At 45.0% G+C, this 20471-nt stretch overlaps 1 protein-coding gene across 1 annotated transcript; it reads left to right on the top strand.

Moving 5' to 3' along the window:
- The first annotated feature begins 2884 nt into the window (after positions 1–2884).
- tbx19 (T-box transcription factor 19) lies at positions 2885–13682 on the top strand. Its single transcript, XM_066707540.1, has 8 exons — positions 2885–3102; positions 5921–6185; positions 8337–8471; positions 8877–8938; positions 10015–10079; positions 10224–10403; positions 12756–12888; positions 13412–13682. Exons 1-8 carry the CDS (start codon positions 2885–2887, stop codon positions 13680–13682), a joined length of 1329 nt encoding a protein of 442 aa, XP_066563637.1.
- The last annotated feature ends 6789 nt before the right edge of the window (positions 13683–20471 follow it).

The raw sequence follows: 20471 nt of genomic DNA, 5'->3' as shown, positions 1-20471 counted from the left end.
CAAACAATCTCCACCTGTTGAAACCAGTTGACAATGTGGTCATAAGACAAGGGAGGGTTCTTTTAAAGAGGTCGGGCTGGAGTGAAAACCAGCAGACGTGTTCCCCAGGGAGAACCGCTGGTCCAGTCCCTTCAGGACAGATCTGAGTCCTGCTGCTCTGAGTGACCCTGAGTGACCTGATGCAGGTGGAACAGCACCACTATAACCGCTAATCACTGTCTGGGAAAACAAGGAGCTGCTATATATTCAAATACTCAATGTCTGGGATATCTAGTGGCCACTGTATATTCAAATACTAGTACTAGTCATTATCTGGGGGAGATAGTACTACTGTGTATGTAAATATCCCTGATACTTCGTTTCCGTTTCAAGAATATTTAAATATGCATCGTTCTCTGGTGTAGAGAAGACATTTCTATTTGCGAATAACTATCCTATTAGGTTTTGAGTGTTTCGATGGACAATGAAAAGTATTTTCTGTCTCAGTATTTCCAACCTCCTGACAATATATTGTACAAAACATTGTCTTTTTTGTTCTATAAAAGCTGCTAAATTAATTTCATGAGTTAACACAATGTATATTATTATTATTATTATTACTATCATCATCATCATTAGTAGCAGTAGTAGCAGTATTTGTATTAGTTGAAACTCAACCACATAGATTGCTCAAGAAGGAGAAAGAGTGACCTTGTGTATGAGGTGCGGAGTTTTCATACACTAGATTTTAGTTTTTTTACAGTGCCTTCATCATTGGGACCCTTGGCCTCCAGCGCCAATTGCGGTCATTTGCGTCTAACTATACTAGACTGCAGTGAAATAGATGGGTGCATGTGAATAATGTATCTTGACTTCGCTTACAATTCATCCTCCCAGATCTTTACCTTTAAACATGTACAAGTACCTTTCAGTTCGGGGACAGGTTATACCCAGGAGGAAATGCGCTCTGTGAAGAACACTGTGTGCGGACTATACTACACTACACTACACTATACTATACTTTACTATAGTATACTCTACTGCAGTGCAGCCCTGCGGTGTGGGCTCTGTCCAGCGTGCTGAACACAGGCAGCCGACTCGGGCTGTGAGAAGACAACATACTACATTATCTATACTCGACTATACTCTACTATACTGAAGTACAGCACAGTGCAGCCGGCCAGGCAGGGCGCGCCTAATCCGGCTGTGAGAGAGAGACTGATGCTGGTAATAATACTCCCTGCGAGCGATAAGAGCGGTTTAGAAATGCGCTGTATTATGTGTTATATGTATTAATGTGTGTATGTGTTGCAGTAGATTCATAAAACATTGATCTAACGACACGTTGTTCAGCCTACATAGAAAGTGTGTAAGTGTGTTAAATGTAATAGTTATATACAACATATTATTGTTGCTATTACTACTACTACTACAATTATTATTATTATTATTATTATTATTATTATTATTATTATTAATAATAATAATAATAATAATAATAATAATAACATAATAATAATACGTTTTATTTACACATGAACAAGGGCAAATCAATAAGACTTTCTGTCTTCAGGCGCTCGTTATGTAGTTTGTTGGTTTTCCGCTGGTATCTGTTTAAAATGATGCTTTTAAGATCATAAGAAAGTGTCCAGTTGAGAAGAAGCCATTCGACCATCGTGCTCGTTTTGTGTCCATTAATAATAAGTGATCCAAGGTTTTGGCTTGAGTTACCAATATGTTTTTATAACGAAATATAAATGTTTTATCAATATAATATGTTTCCCTGATTTGCATTATTTATTAAGATACATTTCTGCGGAATCCTATACGCGACGTCTTTAATGCATGAAATGGGTTTTTTAAAATGTATTGGGTTTCACATTGAAATAGACAACACGATTATAAAGCCAGCAAGTGTTACGGCCTATGTATTTGCGTGTTCGTTTATGTATTTGTCGTTTTATTTATGTATTTATTTGAAAAAAAACTAAAATCCTTTTTTTTTATTGTAGAGTTGGAATTTGCACAGTTTAACAATATTGTTATAATCACCACGATTTCTGTCCATGAATTTCCACAGGTGCTGTTTAGCTACAATCAGACGAATTGTCCTGAGAACAATTAAGAGAAAGACAAAAAAAATCTCAGTACAGGCGCAGCGCGGATTATAAGAAAGGATTGCCAAACTTATACTGCATTTATTGGATACTTGTGAAGATCTATTGAGAGGGAAGAGCTGGTCACCACACTTGCACACAAGAGGCCTTTGATAGGCTATTATTACAACGTATAAATAAAGGGGCAACAAACACACCACATGAGAGAGGGAGGGAGAGGGAGGGAGAGAGAGATGCTATAAAAGAGCATACGTCGCTTAAATAAGTTTATATTTCATAAAGTAAAATTATGCATCTGGTCTGATCTACCTGTGCCATTAAACTGAGGCGGGTGGGGGGTATAGGCCTACATCAACTGACATAAAGCGCTTCTCTGGAAAATGTCATGCAATTACACAAGAGCACCGAACGCGATATTTAATTAGGCTGAGGACCGAGGGAACCGGAGGCGGCCGGCTCTGAAACTTGTCCAGAAGGTATGTTCCGGTAATTAAAACCACCAATGACTCAATTAGCTCCAGGCCACGTGAGCAGGCAGGTAATTGGGTGTCTCGCTCCGGCAGCTTTGTGCGCGACAGGGCCGAGTGGCACAGCAGCCGAGTGGCACAGCAGCGAGGGTACCTGGCACACACCAGACACGCAGAGGTGTGACCATTCAGCCCCCTTGGGAAGAGGCACCTTCTGCAGCCGGGTCCACGTTTGCAGATCACAAAGCTTTGTATTTATTTACTGATCTACTCGTTATCTCTCTCTCTCTCTGGCTGTCTGTCTGTCTCTCCGGGAAGCCAATGAAGGTCGAGGGCAGTAGCGACGCTGTTGGCCGCAGTGCCCCCAGTAGCCAGTGCTGCATCTCCCGGCTGCTCAGCGTGGTGGACAGCGAGCTGCAGGCCGGCCGGGAGAAGGGCGACCCCACGGAGAAGCAGCTCAAGGTGACGCTGGAGGAGGCAGAGCTGTGGAAGAAATTCAAGGAGGTCACCAACGAGATGATCGTCACCAAGAGTGGCAGGTGGGTGAGACAGCCGCGGCCTGGGGGGTCAGGACTAACGGCTCCCCGAGGGAGAGAGAGAGTTCACCCGTCTTCTGCACCCGTAGCATGCGGGTTAAAACAGCACGACGCGCCAGTCTGTTACTCATGTCAAATCTGTATTAGTTTTGAAGAATTCTTAGTGTTATTAAGCACCACACATTTTGTTGATTTTTAACCGATCACTGCTTGGGGATATTTAGATGAAAAATGAATTAGATACAAAAATAAATATAATCATAAATAAAATAAAATGTGCGAAGCCTGCGTGACACTGATCTTTGATACTAATGTTATTTGTATTGTCGTTGCCTAATTTAATCAAATTTGAATACACTATATATCAAAAATGACATTGATTTTACTAGATTCTGTCTGGATCTATTTCTTCTTCTTCTTCTTCCAGCATTTTACCATGGGATACATTCATTTTAAGAGTTGAGTTTTTAGCAAACTATTCGTATTATTATTATTATTATTATTATTATTATTATTATTATTATTATTATTATTATTATTATTATTAGTACTAATCAATATATATACATTTATGATTCGGAGGGAAGAGTACATGCATTAAATTTTGTATTTTATATTGTAAATGTTCAATTATATGATTAGCGTAAAATGAGTGACACCTATATGTGTGTATATCTACACAGTTTTGTCTTTTTCATATTAATCTGGAAATTGTACTGAATGTGTTTTAACACCTATGAATAAATATACGGAATTGGATTAATAAGAAAGTTTACAAAGTTTATTCTGTTTGATTTCATATGTCTTGAACGACATGAAATCACTGTACCTTCCCGAACAACTTTCGTGTGAAGCGTCTCTAACCCGTAACTGACCAATTAACCAATTACTATCACAGGGACGCGTTTGAATAGCTATTTTCGCTTCTTTAGACGAAGCAAGGTTTGCATACATTTAACGGCTTTGAAGAAACATTTTAAAAAGCTACATCATTTGTAAATTTTGCAATAGTAATTAATAATATTTAGAAATGCATCTCATTGCATTTTGCTGTTTTTCATGTTTCAGAGAAATTGTTATCCCAAATTAAAAATAACACCAGTATTTCTAAACTCAGACTAAATCTGCCGTATTAAAGTTTGTCTGCAGGGCGCATTGATGGACTCAACTCTGACTATATGGTGCTGGCGGTGTAGGACAGGTTTTGAGTTTAGTACCTTAGACGAGTCTAAGTTAAACGAACGAGAGATCATTATTTTAATGACATTATTAGATTAATTCAGAACGAAACTTCTAGTTCTTTTGTGTCAGAAATTTACGTTTAGCTGATATTGTGACGAGAAGCAGTGAACAGACATGGAAATCTGTGTTGAGAATGCAAATCACAGTGAAGAAGGACTATATAGAAAATTAAGTCGTTAAATAATTGTAAACGTTAATAATGAATATAAACAACTGTGCGACATAGTTGTATGTAAATATGCTTATCCTTGCTAATTGACATCCGAGGCGTCAGTCGAGGTATCAATTAACAAGGTATATATGTTTTTACCCATATATATATATATTAGAGGAAAAACGTTTTCGTTGATTTTTATTTTTTATTAATTGAACCTTGCATAAGTGATTGCTTGTTCCTGTATTGTCAGTCTTACCGAGAGGTATCGCGGGTGTCGGTGATCGGTGCAGAAAGATTGAAAGGTTGGAGATTAAGGTTTAGTGAGCCTATGATTAATATTAACTTTTTCCATTTTATTTTCATTTGAGATTATTCGTTTATAAGAAAAGGTAGGTGGGGAAACATATAGGCCACTTCTGAGTTTGTCATATTTGTTAAAATATTTTCAAATGATTGAAAAAAAAAAAGGTTAATTGTAAATATTCAATTAGGGCAGAAGAGGAGAACAATTAATCAATTCAAACGAGGAGTCGAAGCGGTTAATGAGCGGTTATACTTACAAACCCGACTCCTGCTTTGTTCGGATATTCTCCGTGGATATAAAACCACTAAAGCAAATGACTGATAGTGGTTATGAATTGTATAATCGTAAAATGTGATTTTAATGTCCCATACTGCCAGCCACGTATTATAGCCATCTGCTGTTACGAGACTGAATCGTGACAATGATTAGATATAATATCTGTCTACATCGCTCATTTATAGTAGCAGTTAATTCTGGTTTTAAGTACTTCTGTCAGAACGAAAACCTATATTCCTACTTTCTGGATTTTTGTATATTATTTAATTAAGGCTCTGTTTTTCAGTATATATATATTTTTTTATCATGTCAGTGGCTACTTTGCCCCAGGGGATATAACAAAACACCAAACAATTAAACTATCCAGCAAGAATCACAGGGCACATTCAAACACTGGCTATATGTTAAACCCTCGTTCAAGCATTTATAGACTCAGGAAACCTCTTAGGAAGGCAACTGGTGGATGAAAGGTTTGATTTCAGACATGGCCATACCCCCAAACTCACAGCCAGATTTCCAGCACCAACAACATTGTGTTACTGCTACTACAGGTACTACTACTATTATTAATAATAATAAAGTCACCAGGAGAGACACACTTGGTTAAAGTGTCTCAGAGTTGTGTTTGTGAGGGACTGGTTGGCTGTTCATATCCAATTCCTCTAGTGGAGCTCTCAGCGCGGTGTGCCTGTCCTGTGTGTGTGTGCGTGTGCGTGTGCGAGTGCGTGTGCACTGTATGTAGCAGTGAGGAGCAGTCTGTGTGTAGAGTGAGTGTGGACAGTGTATATAGCAGTCTGTGGACAGAGAGTGAAAGATGCTCTTTCCATGTCCTTCTGTCCCAGGAGGATGTTTCCGGTGCTGAAGGTCAGTGTGTCGGGCCTGGACCCCAACGCCATGTACTCCTTCCTGCTGGACTTCGCCCCGGCCGATGCCCATCGCTGGAAGTACGTGAACGGGGAGTGGGTTCCTGCTGGCAAGCCGGAGACGCACAGCCACAGCTGCGTCTACATCCACCCCGACTCGCCCAACTTCGGAGCGCACTGGATGAAAGCGCCTGTCTCCTTCAGCAAAGTCAAGCTCACCAACAAACTCAACACTGGGGGACAGGTACCTATTCCTCTCTCCCACTCTCTCTGCGTCCCTCTTTTTCAGTCTGTCTGTATGACTGTTTCTCACCATCTCTCTTTCTCTCTGTCTTCCTCTCTCATTTCCTATCTCTCTCTCTCTCTCTCTCTCTCTCTCTCTCTCTCCTCCTGTCTCTGCCTCTTTGTCTCTCTCACTCTGCTGGTTGTCTAGTTTTATTTGATGTTGTTGCTCTGTGTCTCTGTCTGTCTCTCTCTCTGCGTCTCCCTCTCTCCCCCTGCACCCTGGGGGATGTGTCCTTCTGTGTGCTTTAGGCAAAGTTGTCCTTCTCCATGGGGAGAGAGCGGAGATGTCAAGCACATTCATGTCAAAAGAAAAACATGGGTTTCAGGCATAACAAAGAGATGGTGACTGCTAGGAGTTCAGGTAGTTAATGTTTATGCTTTAAAACTGTGAGTTCCTATATGAAAACATTACCTGCGATGAATCAAAATAATCATGAAGGCACATCATCTTTTTGTTATTTCTGTCCGGCTCTTCCTGTTCCTGGTGATGTATAAAAAGTTAATCCGGAGTCGCTGAAGTTGTGGATCTGGTTCTGCCCTGAGGGAGGTCCAGGAGGTTGAATATTGGCGAGATCAACAGTGATCTGACAAGCCAGAGACCGCAATCGACGCCAGTCATCAATACCAGACAGGACGGAGCTCACACACACGGGGGAGGACGAGAGGGTCGCACCGCAGCTCCCGGGACCCTGGGTTTGGGGCGGGGGGGTGGGGGGGGCTTGGAATGAAGTCCTGTGTCTGTCTCTCTCAGCGCACCCAGCCTCCTCTTGCCATTAGGGACTTGGAGAACCAGCAGGGCTTTCAGGAGCCTTGGCTCGCCTCTAATCGTGCGCTCGGCAGTGGGGAAATATCAAGTGTGCATTTATACAATTAGTGAGACCCTCTCAGGCCACTTCACCCATGGAGACCCTTTGTTCTCAGGGGACTGCATGTAAACAGGAATAAACAGCCCTTAATTGCCACTTTTGGGATTTAATGGACTTCCTGATGTTAAAAAGAGAGAGCTGTACTTTGGGTAGTCATCCAGGCTTTCAGGGGCTGTGCTGCGGGGCTCGTGCGCTCCATTCAAGTGTGACTTCAGAGCAAAATTGTTGTTGGTATTTATATGTGCTCATCCATCCCCCCCCCCCGTACGCTCCCCACCTCCGTTCCCTTTCTTTGGCAATAAATGCCGTGTTGGCAACACTATGGGACCATGAACGAGAACCGGTCCTAAATGAAATAATTGCAGTGGTTAGTCGTGCATTATGATAATTACTTTTTTTTTTTTAATGTGAAGTCAATTTAGCTCTCAGTCCTTAGATGTTTGGAAAATAAATAAATATATATGAAAAACACAACAAAGAACAAAAAATAAAATAACAAAAACAACAACACCAGAAAAAAAAAAAGCCCCGAGCACACATTCACACCCGGCTGCATATCTGACCCTTTCCAGCGATGTTGGTGTCAGAGGTGAAGTAAAGCTCTCAATCTGAATGGAAAATTGTTTGTTTTTTCAGATGTTTTCTATAATATAATAATTGTTCAATTGGAGAGAGAGGTTTGCGCTTGTAGAGAGGCAGTGTTTGCTGCAGGGCTGCAGCAAGCTGGTCCTGGGGGGCTCGGGATGCGTCCCCTTGAGCTCTTAACTGCCCTATCAGACTCGTTTGTAGCTCAGCTGGAGCCGGATAGCAAATTCTACCTGTGCTTGGGGGGCTGGCGATTGAAGGAGACCCAAAGAACCTGTTGTACCTGTTGTGCAAATGGAAACTGGGCTTTGAAGCATTCAAGACAGAAAACAGGAGACACTTCTTCACACAGAGAGTCTCACAATCTGAACAAACTCCCCAGCGATGTGGCTGAAGAGACAATTTGGGAACATTCAAAAACAGACTGGATAGGATCCTTGATCACTTAGTTATTAATGGACACCAAACAAGCATGATGGGGCCAATGTCCTCCTCTCCATTGGACTCTTTCTTATGTTCTTACTGTGACCTGTCAGAGACGTGAGTCAGGGCCACGGTGAGCTCAGAGACGCGTATTGTCTTGGTGCAGCTGGTGTGGGGGGAAAGGTAGAAGCCAGGCCTGCTAACTCACAGGTGTGTTGCGCTGTGTGTCGTTCCAGATCATGCTGAATTCTCTGCACAAGTACGAGCCCCAGATCCACATCGTGCGCGTGGGCGGCAGCCACAGGATGGTCACCAACCTCTCCTTCGCAGACACACAGTTCATCGCCGTCACAGCCTACCAGAACGAGGAGGTCAGTCCTCCAGGCCTCACGGCCCATTCATCCCTCTCTTTTCATGTCCCTCGGAGCCGGGGGGTGCTGCTCTCATGCCCTGTACAGACGTGTTGCTCAGTCTTGGTCCAGTGCACACTGCTGCACACACATGGCCACCCCCTTTCCTATTCCTTCATTCATGTGTCTTTTTGTTTGCCACGATTCACTGAAATCATGTGTCGTATGGGGTGGCCATTATACCTGTCACTCAGACAGTGCCATCAGCTCTATCCCATGAACCATTCAGTGTGTAAACCTGGATTTGTGTGGGTCATTTTGTATAGTGCACAGTGTACAGCTGTTGCTAGAGATGAAAAGATGTAGGATGTGGGATGTCAAATGCAGGTCTTAATGATCTGTCTCGGTCCCTATCTCCTGTTAAAGATCACAGCTCTGAAGATCAAGTACAACCCCTTTGCCAAAGCGTTCCTGGATGCCAAGGAGAGGTAAGTGCTTCCCGGTTGGTGGAGTGCTGCCCACCTGAGACACACAGTGTTGTTGCTTTGGGTCAAAAGGTTTAATCTCAGGTGTGTAGATATGCATTGAGTCACATGCCGTGATGCTCAGCCACTTTATCCCTGAGGGGCCTGTTTGCAGACACTTCACCACTGCTCCAATGGTACAGGCATTTAGAAATGGAAGAAACTAGCACAGAAACATTGCTCTACAAGAAACAGAATCTGGCTTTGCACACTCGGGGTTAAAACAAGTGTCCAAATCACACTTGTCCAGTTATCCCCCAAACACTCCTTTTCCTCCCTGATATAAACACCCACATTAGTAGTATCTGCATCCATCCCTGCCTGATTTGCAATACTGATGTGTTTGAGTTGGTTGTGTTTTGTGCTTGGTGTTGTCGCGCGCGTGTTTGCCTATGTGCGATGTGGTTCTCGGGATCCCCGGATGCCTGCGGAAGAAGACAGCGCTGTCGGTGACACGACGCAGGGGTCAGGCGGGGCGATGGTGTGAATGGATGATCACCAGCCGCGATTGCCCTCCGGTTATTAGCTGATTGAAGTTGAGTCGTTAACAAGCTCGTTGGTGATGGGGTGTGAAGTGTGCCAGATTTTCCCGGGGCTCTCTGACGGCCGCGGCGCTAAACGACACACTAGACGGGATTGGAAGTGCGCTGGCCTCGCGCAACGCAGGGTTTGACAGAGACGTGCTAATACTGCCGCCAATTATTATCATTACTGTATCAGCGCAGGACCCGGGCACTTTACCAGCTGCCTGTCTTCTGCCTGCCGGAGCCGCCCGCTGATGAGAGCCGGTGTCTCGGCCACAGGGGCCTTCCTTCAGCAGCTGCCAATCAGTGCCATTAAAAAGATGTAGTAAATCAAGATATTCAAGTCTTAATCAAGGCCCTGTCTTGTAGGAGGTTTCATTTTGATTCCCTCTCTGATTCTTTAGAGCGAGGCAGCTGAGTTATGCAAGCCTTGGGGAGGACACTGGGAGTTAGAGCAAGTCCCCCAGCTGTCCTGTGTGACTCTCACTGCTTTGCTTCCTCCCTTCTGCTCCTCAGGAATCACCCCAAGAACCTCCTGGATGGCAGCTCTGAAAGCCAGCAGCACATGGGCCTCTCGCACTGTGAGTCCTGTGTGTCTGCAGTGCAATAGATGGTGTCTGTTTGCATCTGTGTGTGTCAGTATATGATCCTCACTGTGTGTGTGTGTGTGTGTGTGTGTCAGTATATGATCCTCACAATGTGTGTGTTTTTGTGTGAGTCAGTAGGCGGCTGGCTGATCTCCAGTGCGGACCCTCTGAGCTCCGCAGGCAGCAGTAACTATCAGTACGGCGGGGGTCTGCCCCTGGCCCCGCCCCATCCTCATGGCTACGAGCGCTACCCCCCCCTGCGCAGTCACCGCAGTGCCCCCTACCCTCCCGCCTATCTCCACCGCAGCCACGGCTCAGGTAAACCCAGCTGGACAATACTGTATTTAATCAGAGCTTCATATGGACTATATATACCTCTGTGTTCATGTATACCATAGGCTATATATTACTGTATACACTCACCTAAAGGATTATTAGGAACACCTGTTCAATTTCTCATTAATTCAATTATCTAACCAACCAATCACATGGCAGTTGCTTCAATGCATTTAGGGGTGTGGTCCTGGTCAAGACAATCTCCTGAACTCCAAACCGAATGTCTGAATCTGAAAGAAAGGTGATTTAAGCAATTTTGAGCGTGGCATGGTTGTTGGTGCCAGACGGGCCGGTCTGAGTATTTCACAATCTGCTCAGTTACTGGGATTTTCACGCACAACCATTTCTAGGGTTTACAAAGAATGGTGTGAAAAGGGAAAAACATCCAGTATGCGGCAGTCCTGTGGGCGAAAATGCCTTGTTGATGCTAGAGGTCAGAGGAGAATGGGCCGACTGATTCAAGCTGATAGAAGAGCAACTTTGACTGAAATAACCACTCGTTACAACCGAGGTATGCAGCAAAGCATTTGTGAAGCCACAACACGTACAACCTTGAGGCGGATGGGCTACAACAGCAGAAGACCCCACCGGGTACCACTCATCTCCACTACAAATAGGAAAAAGAGGCTACAATTTGCACAAGCTCACCAAAATTGGACAGTTGAAGACTGGAAAAATGTTGCCTGGTCTGATGAGTCTCGATTTCTGTTGAGACATTCAGATGGTAGAGTCAGAATTTGGCGTAAACAGAATGAGAACATGGATCCATCATGCCTTGTTACCACTGTGCAGGCTGGTGGTGGTGGTGTAATGGTGTGGGGGATGTTTTCTTGGCACACTTTAGGCCCCTTAGTGCCAATTGGGCATCGTTTAAATGCCACGGCCTACCTGAGCATTGTTTCTGACCATGTCCATCCCTTTATGACCACCATGTACCCATCCTCTGATGGCTACTTCCAGCAGGATAATGCACCATGTCACAAAGGTCGAATCATTTCAAATTGGTTTCTTGAACATGACAATGAGTTCACTGTACTAAACTGGCCCCCACAGTCACCAGATCTCAACCCAATAGAGCATCTTTGGGATGTGGTGGAACGGGAGCTTCGTGCCCTGGATGTGCATCCCACAAATCTCCATCAACTGCAAGATGCTATCCTATCAATATGGGCCAACATTTCTAAAGAATGCTTTCAGCACCTTGTTGAATCAATGCCACGTAGAATTAAGGCAGTTCTGAAGGCGAAAGGGGGTCAAACACAGTATTAGTATGGTGTTCCTAATAATCCTTTAGGTGAGTGTATATATACACTGATCAGCCATAACATTATGACCACTGACAGGTGAAGTGAATAACACTGATAATGTCGTTATCATGGCACCTGTCAGTGGGTGGGATATATTAGGCAGCAAGTGAACATTTTGTCCTCAAAGTTGATGTGTTAGAAGCAGGACAAATGGGCAGCGTAAGGATCTGAGCGACTTTGACAAGGGCCCAATTGTGATGGCTAGACGACTGGGTCAGAGCATCTCCAAAACTGCAGCTCTTGTGGGGTGTTCCCGGTCTGCAGTGGTCAGTACCTATCAAAAGTGGTCCAAGGAAGGAAAAGCGGTGAACCGGCGACAGGGTCATGGGCGGCCAAGGCTCATTGATGCACGTGGGGAGCGAAGGCTGGCCCGTGTGGTCCGATCCAACAGACGAGCTACTGTAGCTCAAATTGCTGAAAAAGTGAATGCTGGTTCTGATAGAAAGGTGTCCGAACACACAGTGCATCGCAGTTTGTTGCGTATGGGGCTGCGTAGCCGCAGACCAGTCAGGGTGCCCATGCTGACCCCTGTCCACTGCCGAAAGCGCCTACAATGGGCACGTGAGCATCAGAACTGGACCACGGAGCAATGGAAGAAGGTGGCCTGGTCTGATGAATCGCGAGTTCAAGGTGTTGACTTGGCCTCCAAATTCCCCAGATCTCAATCCAATCGAGCATCTGTGGGATGTGCTGGACAAACAGGTCTGATCCATGGAGGCCCCACCTCGCAACTTACAGGACTTAAAGGATCTGCTGCTAACGTCTTGGTGCCAGATACCACAGCACACCTTCAGAGGTCTAGTGGAGTCCATGCCTCGACGGGTCAGGGCTGTTTTGGCGGCAAAAGGTGGACCTACACAATATTATGCAGGTGGTCATAATGTTATGGCTGATTGGAGTATGTGTGTATGTAAGACTATACCTTTGAAGGGACTCTTTAATGAAGTCCTGTGTATAAAGTCCATTTCCTGTGCCTGAGGGATTAACACAGATTCCCTTTTACCTGTGTGTTGTGTGTTCTGCATAGTGTCTCTGGCAGAGGGCAGCTCCAGTACTGTGCCGATGTTTCCAGGACAGGAGAGCTGGGCATCATTGACCCCCCCGCCCCCCCCCAGCCTGCTGCCCATCTCCCCCTCGGCTCCATCGCCGGCCAGTGGCAGGTCAGTGTGTGTGGGGGAGGAAAATACTGATAAACAGTAGAGCGTTACTCAGCACAGAGCAATGCATGGGGGGCAGCAGATACTGTTTTATTGGTATGAGTATTTTACATTTCAAATAATAAAAACAATCAAAACAAATTTTAATACTTGTGATTAAAATTTAAAATCAATTCTTAAAATCACTTAAAAAGTGATTAACGTAAACAATATACGTGAACTTCAAATAAAAATGTGTTTAAACAAAACAAACGTGATTAAAGCAAACTGCTACCAACAAAAGAGTCAAATACATTGAAAATAACTGAAAATGGGGGGCAGCAGAGGCAGGGCACTGGGACACTGGGACAAGTGGTCGGGGCCAGTATAATGGGGGACACTGACTAGACACTGGGACAAGTTGACAGGGCCAGTATAACGGGGGATATGGGGACGAGTGGGCTGGGCCAGTATAACAGGGGACAACATTTATGTTTTATAGGAGTAAGTGTATCTATGGCTCTAACTCTCTCTGTCCCCCCCCCAGTCAGTACCCCTGCCTGTGGGCTGTGAGCAGCTGCAGTGTCGGCTCCTCTGGGGCCTCCGGGGGCGCTGTGGTCTGTGCTCAGGGACAGATGCTCCGTGGGGCCGGGACGACCTCCTCCTCCTCTTCCTCCTCTTCCTCCTCCTCTTCCTCCTGCTCCTCCGCTTCCCTGCAGGGCCCCAGCCTGGCTGCCATGGAGATGGCAGGGGAGCAGCACCCCCACCTCAGGCTCGGGGGGCCGAGCTGGGCGGCGGTCTCTGCTCACTCCTTCTGAGGGGGAGGGCGCTGGCCCCCCAGGTTTGGCACCACAGGCCTCACCCCCCAGCTGTGTGAAGTTTCTTTTAGTTATTGTGTGTGAAAGGGCTACGCAGGGCAGCAGAGTCCGGCTGCTGTTTCGGGCCAATTTGGACAGAACGCCATGCTGAGTGTAAAGGGCTGATTTGAGAGCTCTCCGCTTCGTCCGCAGTGTTACTGGTGTGTGGGACACAATACAGGCCGTGCTGTGGCACAGGCGCTGGAATCTCTCAAACAAAACCATCAGCAGAACATGTGATCCATTTACTGCATAGAAAAAACTGCTGGAATTGTCACTTTTTTGTGTTGGTTGAGGGATCTTGGCCCCCTTTATACAGACATGAAGCACATTGACTTGGCAAAGTGTGAGAAAATTATAATGCATCAGTCAGTCTTTATTTCAAGAAAAAGAAGTGCCTCTAACACTGATATTTAATTGTTATACTGTACAAATTGTGCATGTGTGTTTATCTATGGGGGTCAATATATGCATATACAGTTAGGTCCATAAATATTTGGACAGTGACACAATTGTCATCATTTTGGCTCTGTAGCCATCACAATGAATTTGAAAGGAAACAATCAAGATATGCTTTAAGTGTAGATTTTCATCTTTAATTTGAGGATAGCTACACCCATTTGTAGCTACCATTTGGGTTTTTCTTCACCAGGGAAAGAATTCTTCTGTCATCCACCACAGTTGTTTTCCGTGGCCTTTTGGTGTTCCTGAGCTCACCTGTGCGTTCTTTCTTTTTAAGAATATACCAAATAGTTGATTTTTGCTCTCTCTCTGATTGGTTTGTTTTGATTTCTAAGGCAAAACTGAAGGCAAAACGCCCCAAGAACAAGCAGGAACTAAAGTCAGCTGCAGTGCAGGCCTGGCAGAGCATCACCAGGGAAGAAACTCAACATCTGCTGATGTCTATGGGTTCCAGACTTCAGGCAGTCATTGACTGCAAAGGATTTGCAACCAAGTATTGAAACTCACAATTTAATTCATGATTATGTTAGTTTGTCCAATTTCTTTTGAGCCCCTAAAATAGTGGGGACCACATATAAAAACAGGTGTAATTCCTACACCGTTCACCCAATTTGGATGTAACTACCCTCAAATTAAAGATGAAAGTCTACACTTAAAGCACATCTTGATTGTTTCCTTTCAAATCTATTGTGGTGGCATACAAATATTTATGGACCTAACTGTATATATAAATATACACTCACCTAAAGGATTATTAGGAACACCTGTTCAATTTCTCATTAATGCAATTATCTAACCAACCAATCACATGGCAGTTGCTTCAATGCATTTAGGGGTGTGGTCCTGGTCAAGACAATCTCCTGAACTCCAAACCGAATGTTGAATGGGAAAGAAAGGTGATTTAAGCAATTTTGAGCGTGGCATGGTTGTTGGTGCCAGACGGGCCGGTCTGAGTATTTCACAATCTGCTCAGTTACTGGGATTTTCACGCACAACCATTTCTAGGGTTTACAAAGAATGGTGTGAAAAGGGAAAAACATCCAGTATGCGGCAGTCCTGTGGGCGAAAATGCCTTGTTGATGCTAGAGGTCAGAGGAGAATGGGCCGACTGATTCAAGCTGATAGAAGAGCAACTTTGACTGAAATAACCACTCGTTACAACCGAGGTATGCAGCAAAGCATTTGTGAAGCCACAACACGTACAACCTTGAGGCGGATGGGCTACAACAGCAGAAGACCCCACCGGGTACCACTCATCTCCACTACAAATAGGAAAAAGAGGCTACAATTTGCACAAGCTCACCAAAATTGGACAGTTGAAGACTGGAAAAATGTTGCCTGGTCTGATGAGTCTCGATTTCTGTTGAGACATTCAGATGGTAGAGTCAGAATTTGGCGTAAACAGAATGAGAACATGGATCCATCATGCCTTGTTACCACTGTGCAGGCTGGTGGTGGTGGTGTAATGGTGTGGGGGATGTTTTCTTGGCACACTTTAGGCCCCTTAGTGCCAATTGGGCATCGTTTAAATGCCATGGCCTACCTGAGCATTGTTTCTGACCATGTCCATCCCTTTATGACCACCATGTACCCATCCTCTGATGGCTACTTCCAGCAGGATAATGCACCATGTCACAAAGGTCGAATCATTTCAAATTGGTTTCTTGAACATGACAATGAGTTCACTGTACTAAACTGGCCCCCACAGTCACCAGATCTCAACCCAATAGAGCATCTTTGGGATGTGGTGGAACGGGAGCTTCGTGCCCTGGATGTGCATCCCACAAATCTCCATCAACTGCAAGATGCTATCCTATCAATATGGGCCAACATTTCTAAAGAATGCTTTCAGCACCTTGTTGAATCAATGCCACGTAGAATTAAGGCAGTTCTGAAGGCGAAAGGGGGTCAAACACAGTATTAGTATGGTGTTCCTAATAATCCTTTAGGTGAGTGTATATATCCACACACACACATATAATGGGATATAATATAATACTCTTTTTTAACAACAGTATTGGGGCAACAGAACACAATCCCACCAGGTCAGCAGACCGGTCTTTCTGCACAGTGGGTTTGTTGCCCTGCCTGGGGGCCCTGCTGGCAGTTCAGTCACTCTGGGGTGTTGTCTGGACTCACACACTACACTGCCAGTGAATCACGAGACACATGGGCAGACAGTGATGGGGGCTGTCCGGTAATTTATGTTGATATACTGTATAAGCGTGTGTGTGTGTGTGTCCTTCCAAACTTTACACATACACACCTTCTCTCCCCCAAACAAGACTGGGGTAATGTTGTCAGTTTTTTTTTGTATGAATTGGAAAATGTAAATATTTATCTTAAAAGTAATATGGAGCAGATCTTGTTTAAATAAGAATAAAAAAATAAATACAAATGTATGCATGTGTCCTTTGTATTCCTATCTATTAATGTCTGCACGCTGCACGTGGTTTTTACTGTGTTTTTACCATAGTTTTAGGTGATTTCAATAGGCATTACATGGCTTTGCTGGGCGTCTCCACACTGTGGTCCAGCGGGCGGCGCTGTGGTTTAGAATAACTCCTGCCAGCAGCCAGACAGAGGAGTCCTGAAAAGAAACGTACAGTAAGACAGTCAGCACCGCTCACGCTGGTGACAAGATGACATGTGGTCGTTGCTCCCTCTGTGCACCGAGCTCTTACTGGTTCCCAGTGCAGGGACTCAGCCCCCCCCCCCGGTCCACAGTGAACTCTTGCCCTGCTGCTAGGGGGCACTAATGCCTACATGTCAAACCACAGCAATACTGACTGAGATGGATTGTTTATTTCAGCAGGAACTAGACCATTACATCAACATATTAACAATTAACCACACATTTTCAAAACCACTTCTCCTGGTGAGGGTCACAGGGAAGCTGGAGCCAATCCCAGCAGGCATAGGGCACAATGCAGGAATACACCCAGGACAGGACCCCAGTATTCACACTCCACACTCACACACACATACAGGGCAATTAAATCTAACTTCCATGTCTTTGGACAGTGGGACGAAACCGGAGTGCCCAGAGAAAACCCGCACGCACATGGGGAGAACATGCAAACTCCACACAGACAGGCCCCCAAGCCAACACTCAAACCCAGGACCCTGGAGCTGTGAGCAGTGCTAACCACCGCACCATTAACAATTATTACAGATGAAATTGCATTGTAAAGAGTTTTCTACAGCCTCAGTTCATTGGCTGCTGCAGCGCAGAAACTACTGGCACCGTCTCCGTGCAGCTGCAAACAGTTACACATTTCACTTTCCATTTCCCTGCACAATACCAGCAAAGCGACAAATGAGAGGCTGATGAGAGTCATGTCGCGGGGGCGGGCGGCATGTGGAGAAAGCCAATTATAACTATATCATATTTTTAGCCTCTTAAATGTTTTTATCTTAATCATAATCACAGTAAGTATCGTTCTGTTGTTTTCACATGTGGGTGATAAAACAATAACCCTCCGCCTCCAGAGGAGGACTTGGCAGCTGGCAACGGCTTCCTGCCTTCACACTAACTCTGCTAGCTGTGTGCCAGCTGACACGCCATGCACCGGGGCGAACTGGCTGCAGGAGGGTCCTGTGGGTTAGAAAAGCCATTGCTGGACCTCCAGCTGACGAATGTGTGTGTAATCTTTACATTATATTTCTATTATTACGAGCCCAATAAGGAACAGACAAAAGACAAACTGGAACAGGACAACCAAGTGTGTAATAGGAGAACATGTCATCACATGCACCACACAGGACTTATAAGTGTCAAATGCAACTAATAAAATGTCAAAAATGTGTCATATTGGACAAAGAAATGCCATAGAGCAGTAAAAGTGTAATATGGGGACCAAAGAGTGTGGTAGGGGACAGTCAAAATGTATCCATAGTATTGCACAGTGAGATCTTTGGTGAAATACTTAAGAACATATGAACAAAAATTACAAACAAGAGGAGGCCATTTGACCCATCATGCACGTTTGGTGGCCATTAATTTACTGATCCAAGGATCCTATCCAGTCTGTTTTTGAATGTTCCCAAATTGTCTCTTCAGCCACATCGCTGGGGAGTTTGTTCAGATTGTGACGCCTCTCTGTGTGAAGAAGTGTCTCCTGTTTTCTGTCTTGAATGCCTTGAAGCCCAATTTCCATTTGTGTCCCCGGGTGCGTGTGTCCCTGCTGATCTGGAAAAGCTCCTCTGGTTTGATGTGGTCGATGCCTTTCATGATTTTGAAGACTTGAATCAAGTCCCCACGTAGTCTCCTCTGTTCCAGGGTGAGAAGGTTCAGTTCCTCAGTCTCTCAGTAGGACTTTCCCTTCAGACCTGGAATAAGTCTGGTTGCTCTCCTCTGAACTGCCTCTAGAGCAGCGATATCTTTCTTGAAGTCTTGATGCCTTACAATAGCTTTTCCACCCATTGACTTTGCTCTACTGTTTTGTACTACTCTGTGCTGTATTACTCTATTGCTGTAATGTACCATGGGCACGGGAACAGGGGAACCTAGTTGCGGTGCTGGTGGGATCGTCAAGACAGGCGGGGGTTGGATTCCAGCAGGACAGTACAATCAAGGCAGAGCAAAGTCGTGGTTGGGAGGTCAAGGATACAGTAGATACACAGTAGATACACAGTAGATACACAGTAGATACACAGTTAAACAAGGCCCAGGGCAACAGCTCAGAAATGTAGTTTACGCTAACAAAACTTCACAACTTGTGAATGGTTTATATGAGGACCAGAGGGAAGCAAAGAACAGGTTTGGGAGGTGCAGGGCGAATGGGAGCAGAGGGTGAAGTGCACAAGGTTTTCAGGAATGTTAATTGAATGATAGAATGAAAGGATCTGGGAGAAGTGACATCTAGTGGGGAACTGGGGATGTGTGGTGAACTGTGACAATTGCACTATAACAGGCTGCACTGCATTGTGATGCACATTATTATACTACAATACATTGCACTGTACTGTGCAATTCTGTAGAGTATATTACTGTAATACAACATAGACTGTATTATAATTAAAGCACTCAGGCCTCTGCTTCGCCAGAGTGCATGGCTTAGCTTCCATTACTGTCGCTGTCCAGTCTGAACAGTCCTGTATCTGACGGTTATATTATCAATAAATCATCAATACAAATAAAGGTATTTGAGATAATTGTTTTTGTTGTATATAATATAAATCACTCCAAACACACAACACTGCATGCTACTGTGTTACCACAGCACACCTGTCCACACTGCATTTTACCATGCTTTTCTCCAGATCATCTTAGACCTTGATATTTCTGTGGGGGAGACAAGTGTATTCCACTCTACAATAGTTAATAAATTACCACCAGTATTTGGTTAATGAAACAGTCTGATATATGATCAATACGCTTTTAAACAATGTAAAAAACACGACATACATAACATTATGACCACCTGCATAATATTGTGTAGGTCCCCCTTTTGCTGCCAAAACAGCCCTGACCCATCGAGGCATGGACTCCACTAGACCTCTGAAGGTGTGCTGTGGTATCTGGCACCAAGACGTTAGCAGCAGATCCTTTAAGTCCTGTAAGTTGCGAGGTGGGGCCTCCATGGATCGGACTTGTTTGTCCAGCACATCCCATGGATGCTCGATTGGATTGAGATCTGGGGAATTCGGAGGCCAAGTCAACACCTTGAACTCGTGATTGTAGCAGGTAGCAGCAGACCCATTGTAGGCGCTTTCGGCAGTGGACAGGTCAGCATGGGCACCCTGACTGGTCTGCGGCTACGCAGCCCCATACGCAACAAACTGCGATGCACTGTGTGTTCGGACACCTTTCTATCAGAACCAGCATTCACTTTTTTAGCAATTTGAGCTACAGTAGCTCGTCTGTTGGATCGGACCACGCGGGCCAGCCTTCGCTCCCCACGTGCATCAGTGAGTCTTGGCCGCCCATGACCCTGTCGCCGGTTCACCGCTTTTCCTTCCTTGGACCACTTTTGATAGGTCAAAGTCAAAGTCAAAGTCGCTCAGATCCTTACGCTGCCCATTTGTCCTGCTTCTAACACATCAACTTTGAGGACAAAATGTTCACTTGCTGCCTAATATATCCCACCCACTGACAGGTGCCATGATAATGAGATTATCAGTGTTATTCACTTCACCTGTCAGTGCTCATACTGTTATGGCTGGTCGGTGTATATGGACGCAAGTCAGTCAGAGCGGCACTTCAGGACACAGTGCAGCACAGGCGGGTCTCTGGCGCCATCTAGCGGCCTGCCGGCGCGGCGCTGCTGGTCTTATCCCGGAAGC

Source organism: Amia ocellicauda, chromosome 6, assembly GCF_036373705.1.
Source record: "Amia ocellicauda isolate fAmiCal2 chromosome 6, fAmiCal2.hap1, whole genome shotgun sequence".
Lineage (NCBI taxonomy): Eukaryota > Metazoa > Chordata > Actinopteri > Amiiformes > Amiidae > Amia > Amia ocellicauda.
The sequence above is the reverse complement of the archived record's forward strand: the minus strand, read 5'-3'. Positions and strand labels throughout refer to the sequence as shown.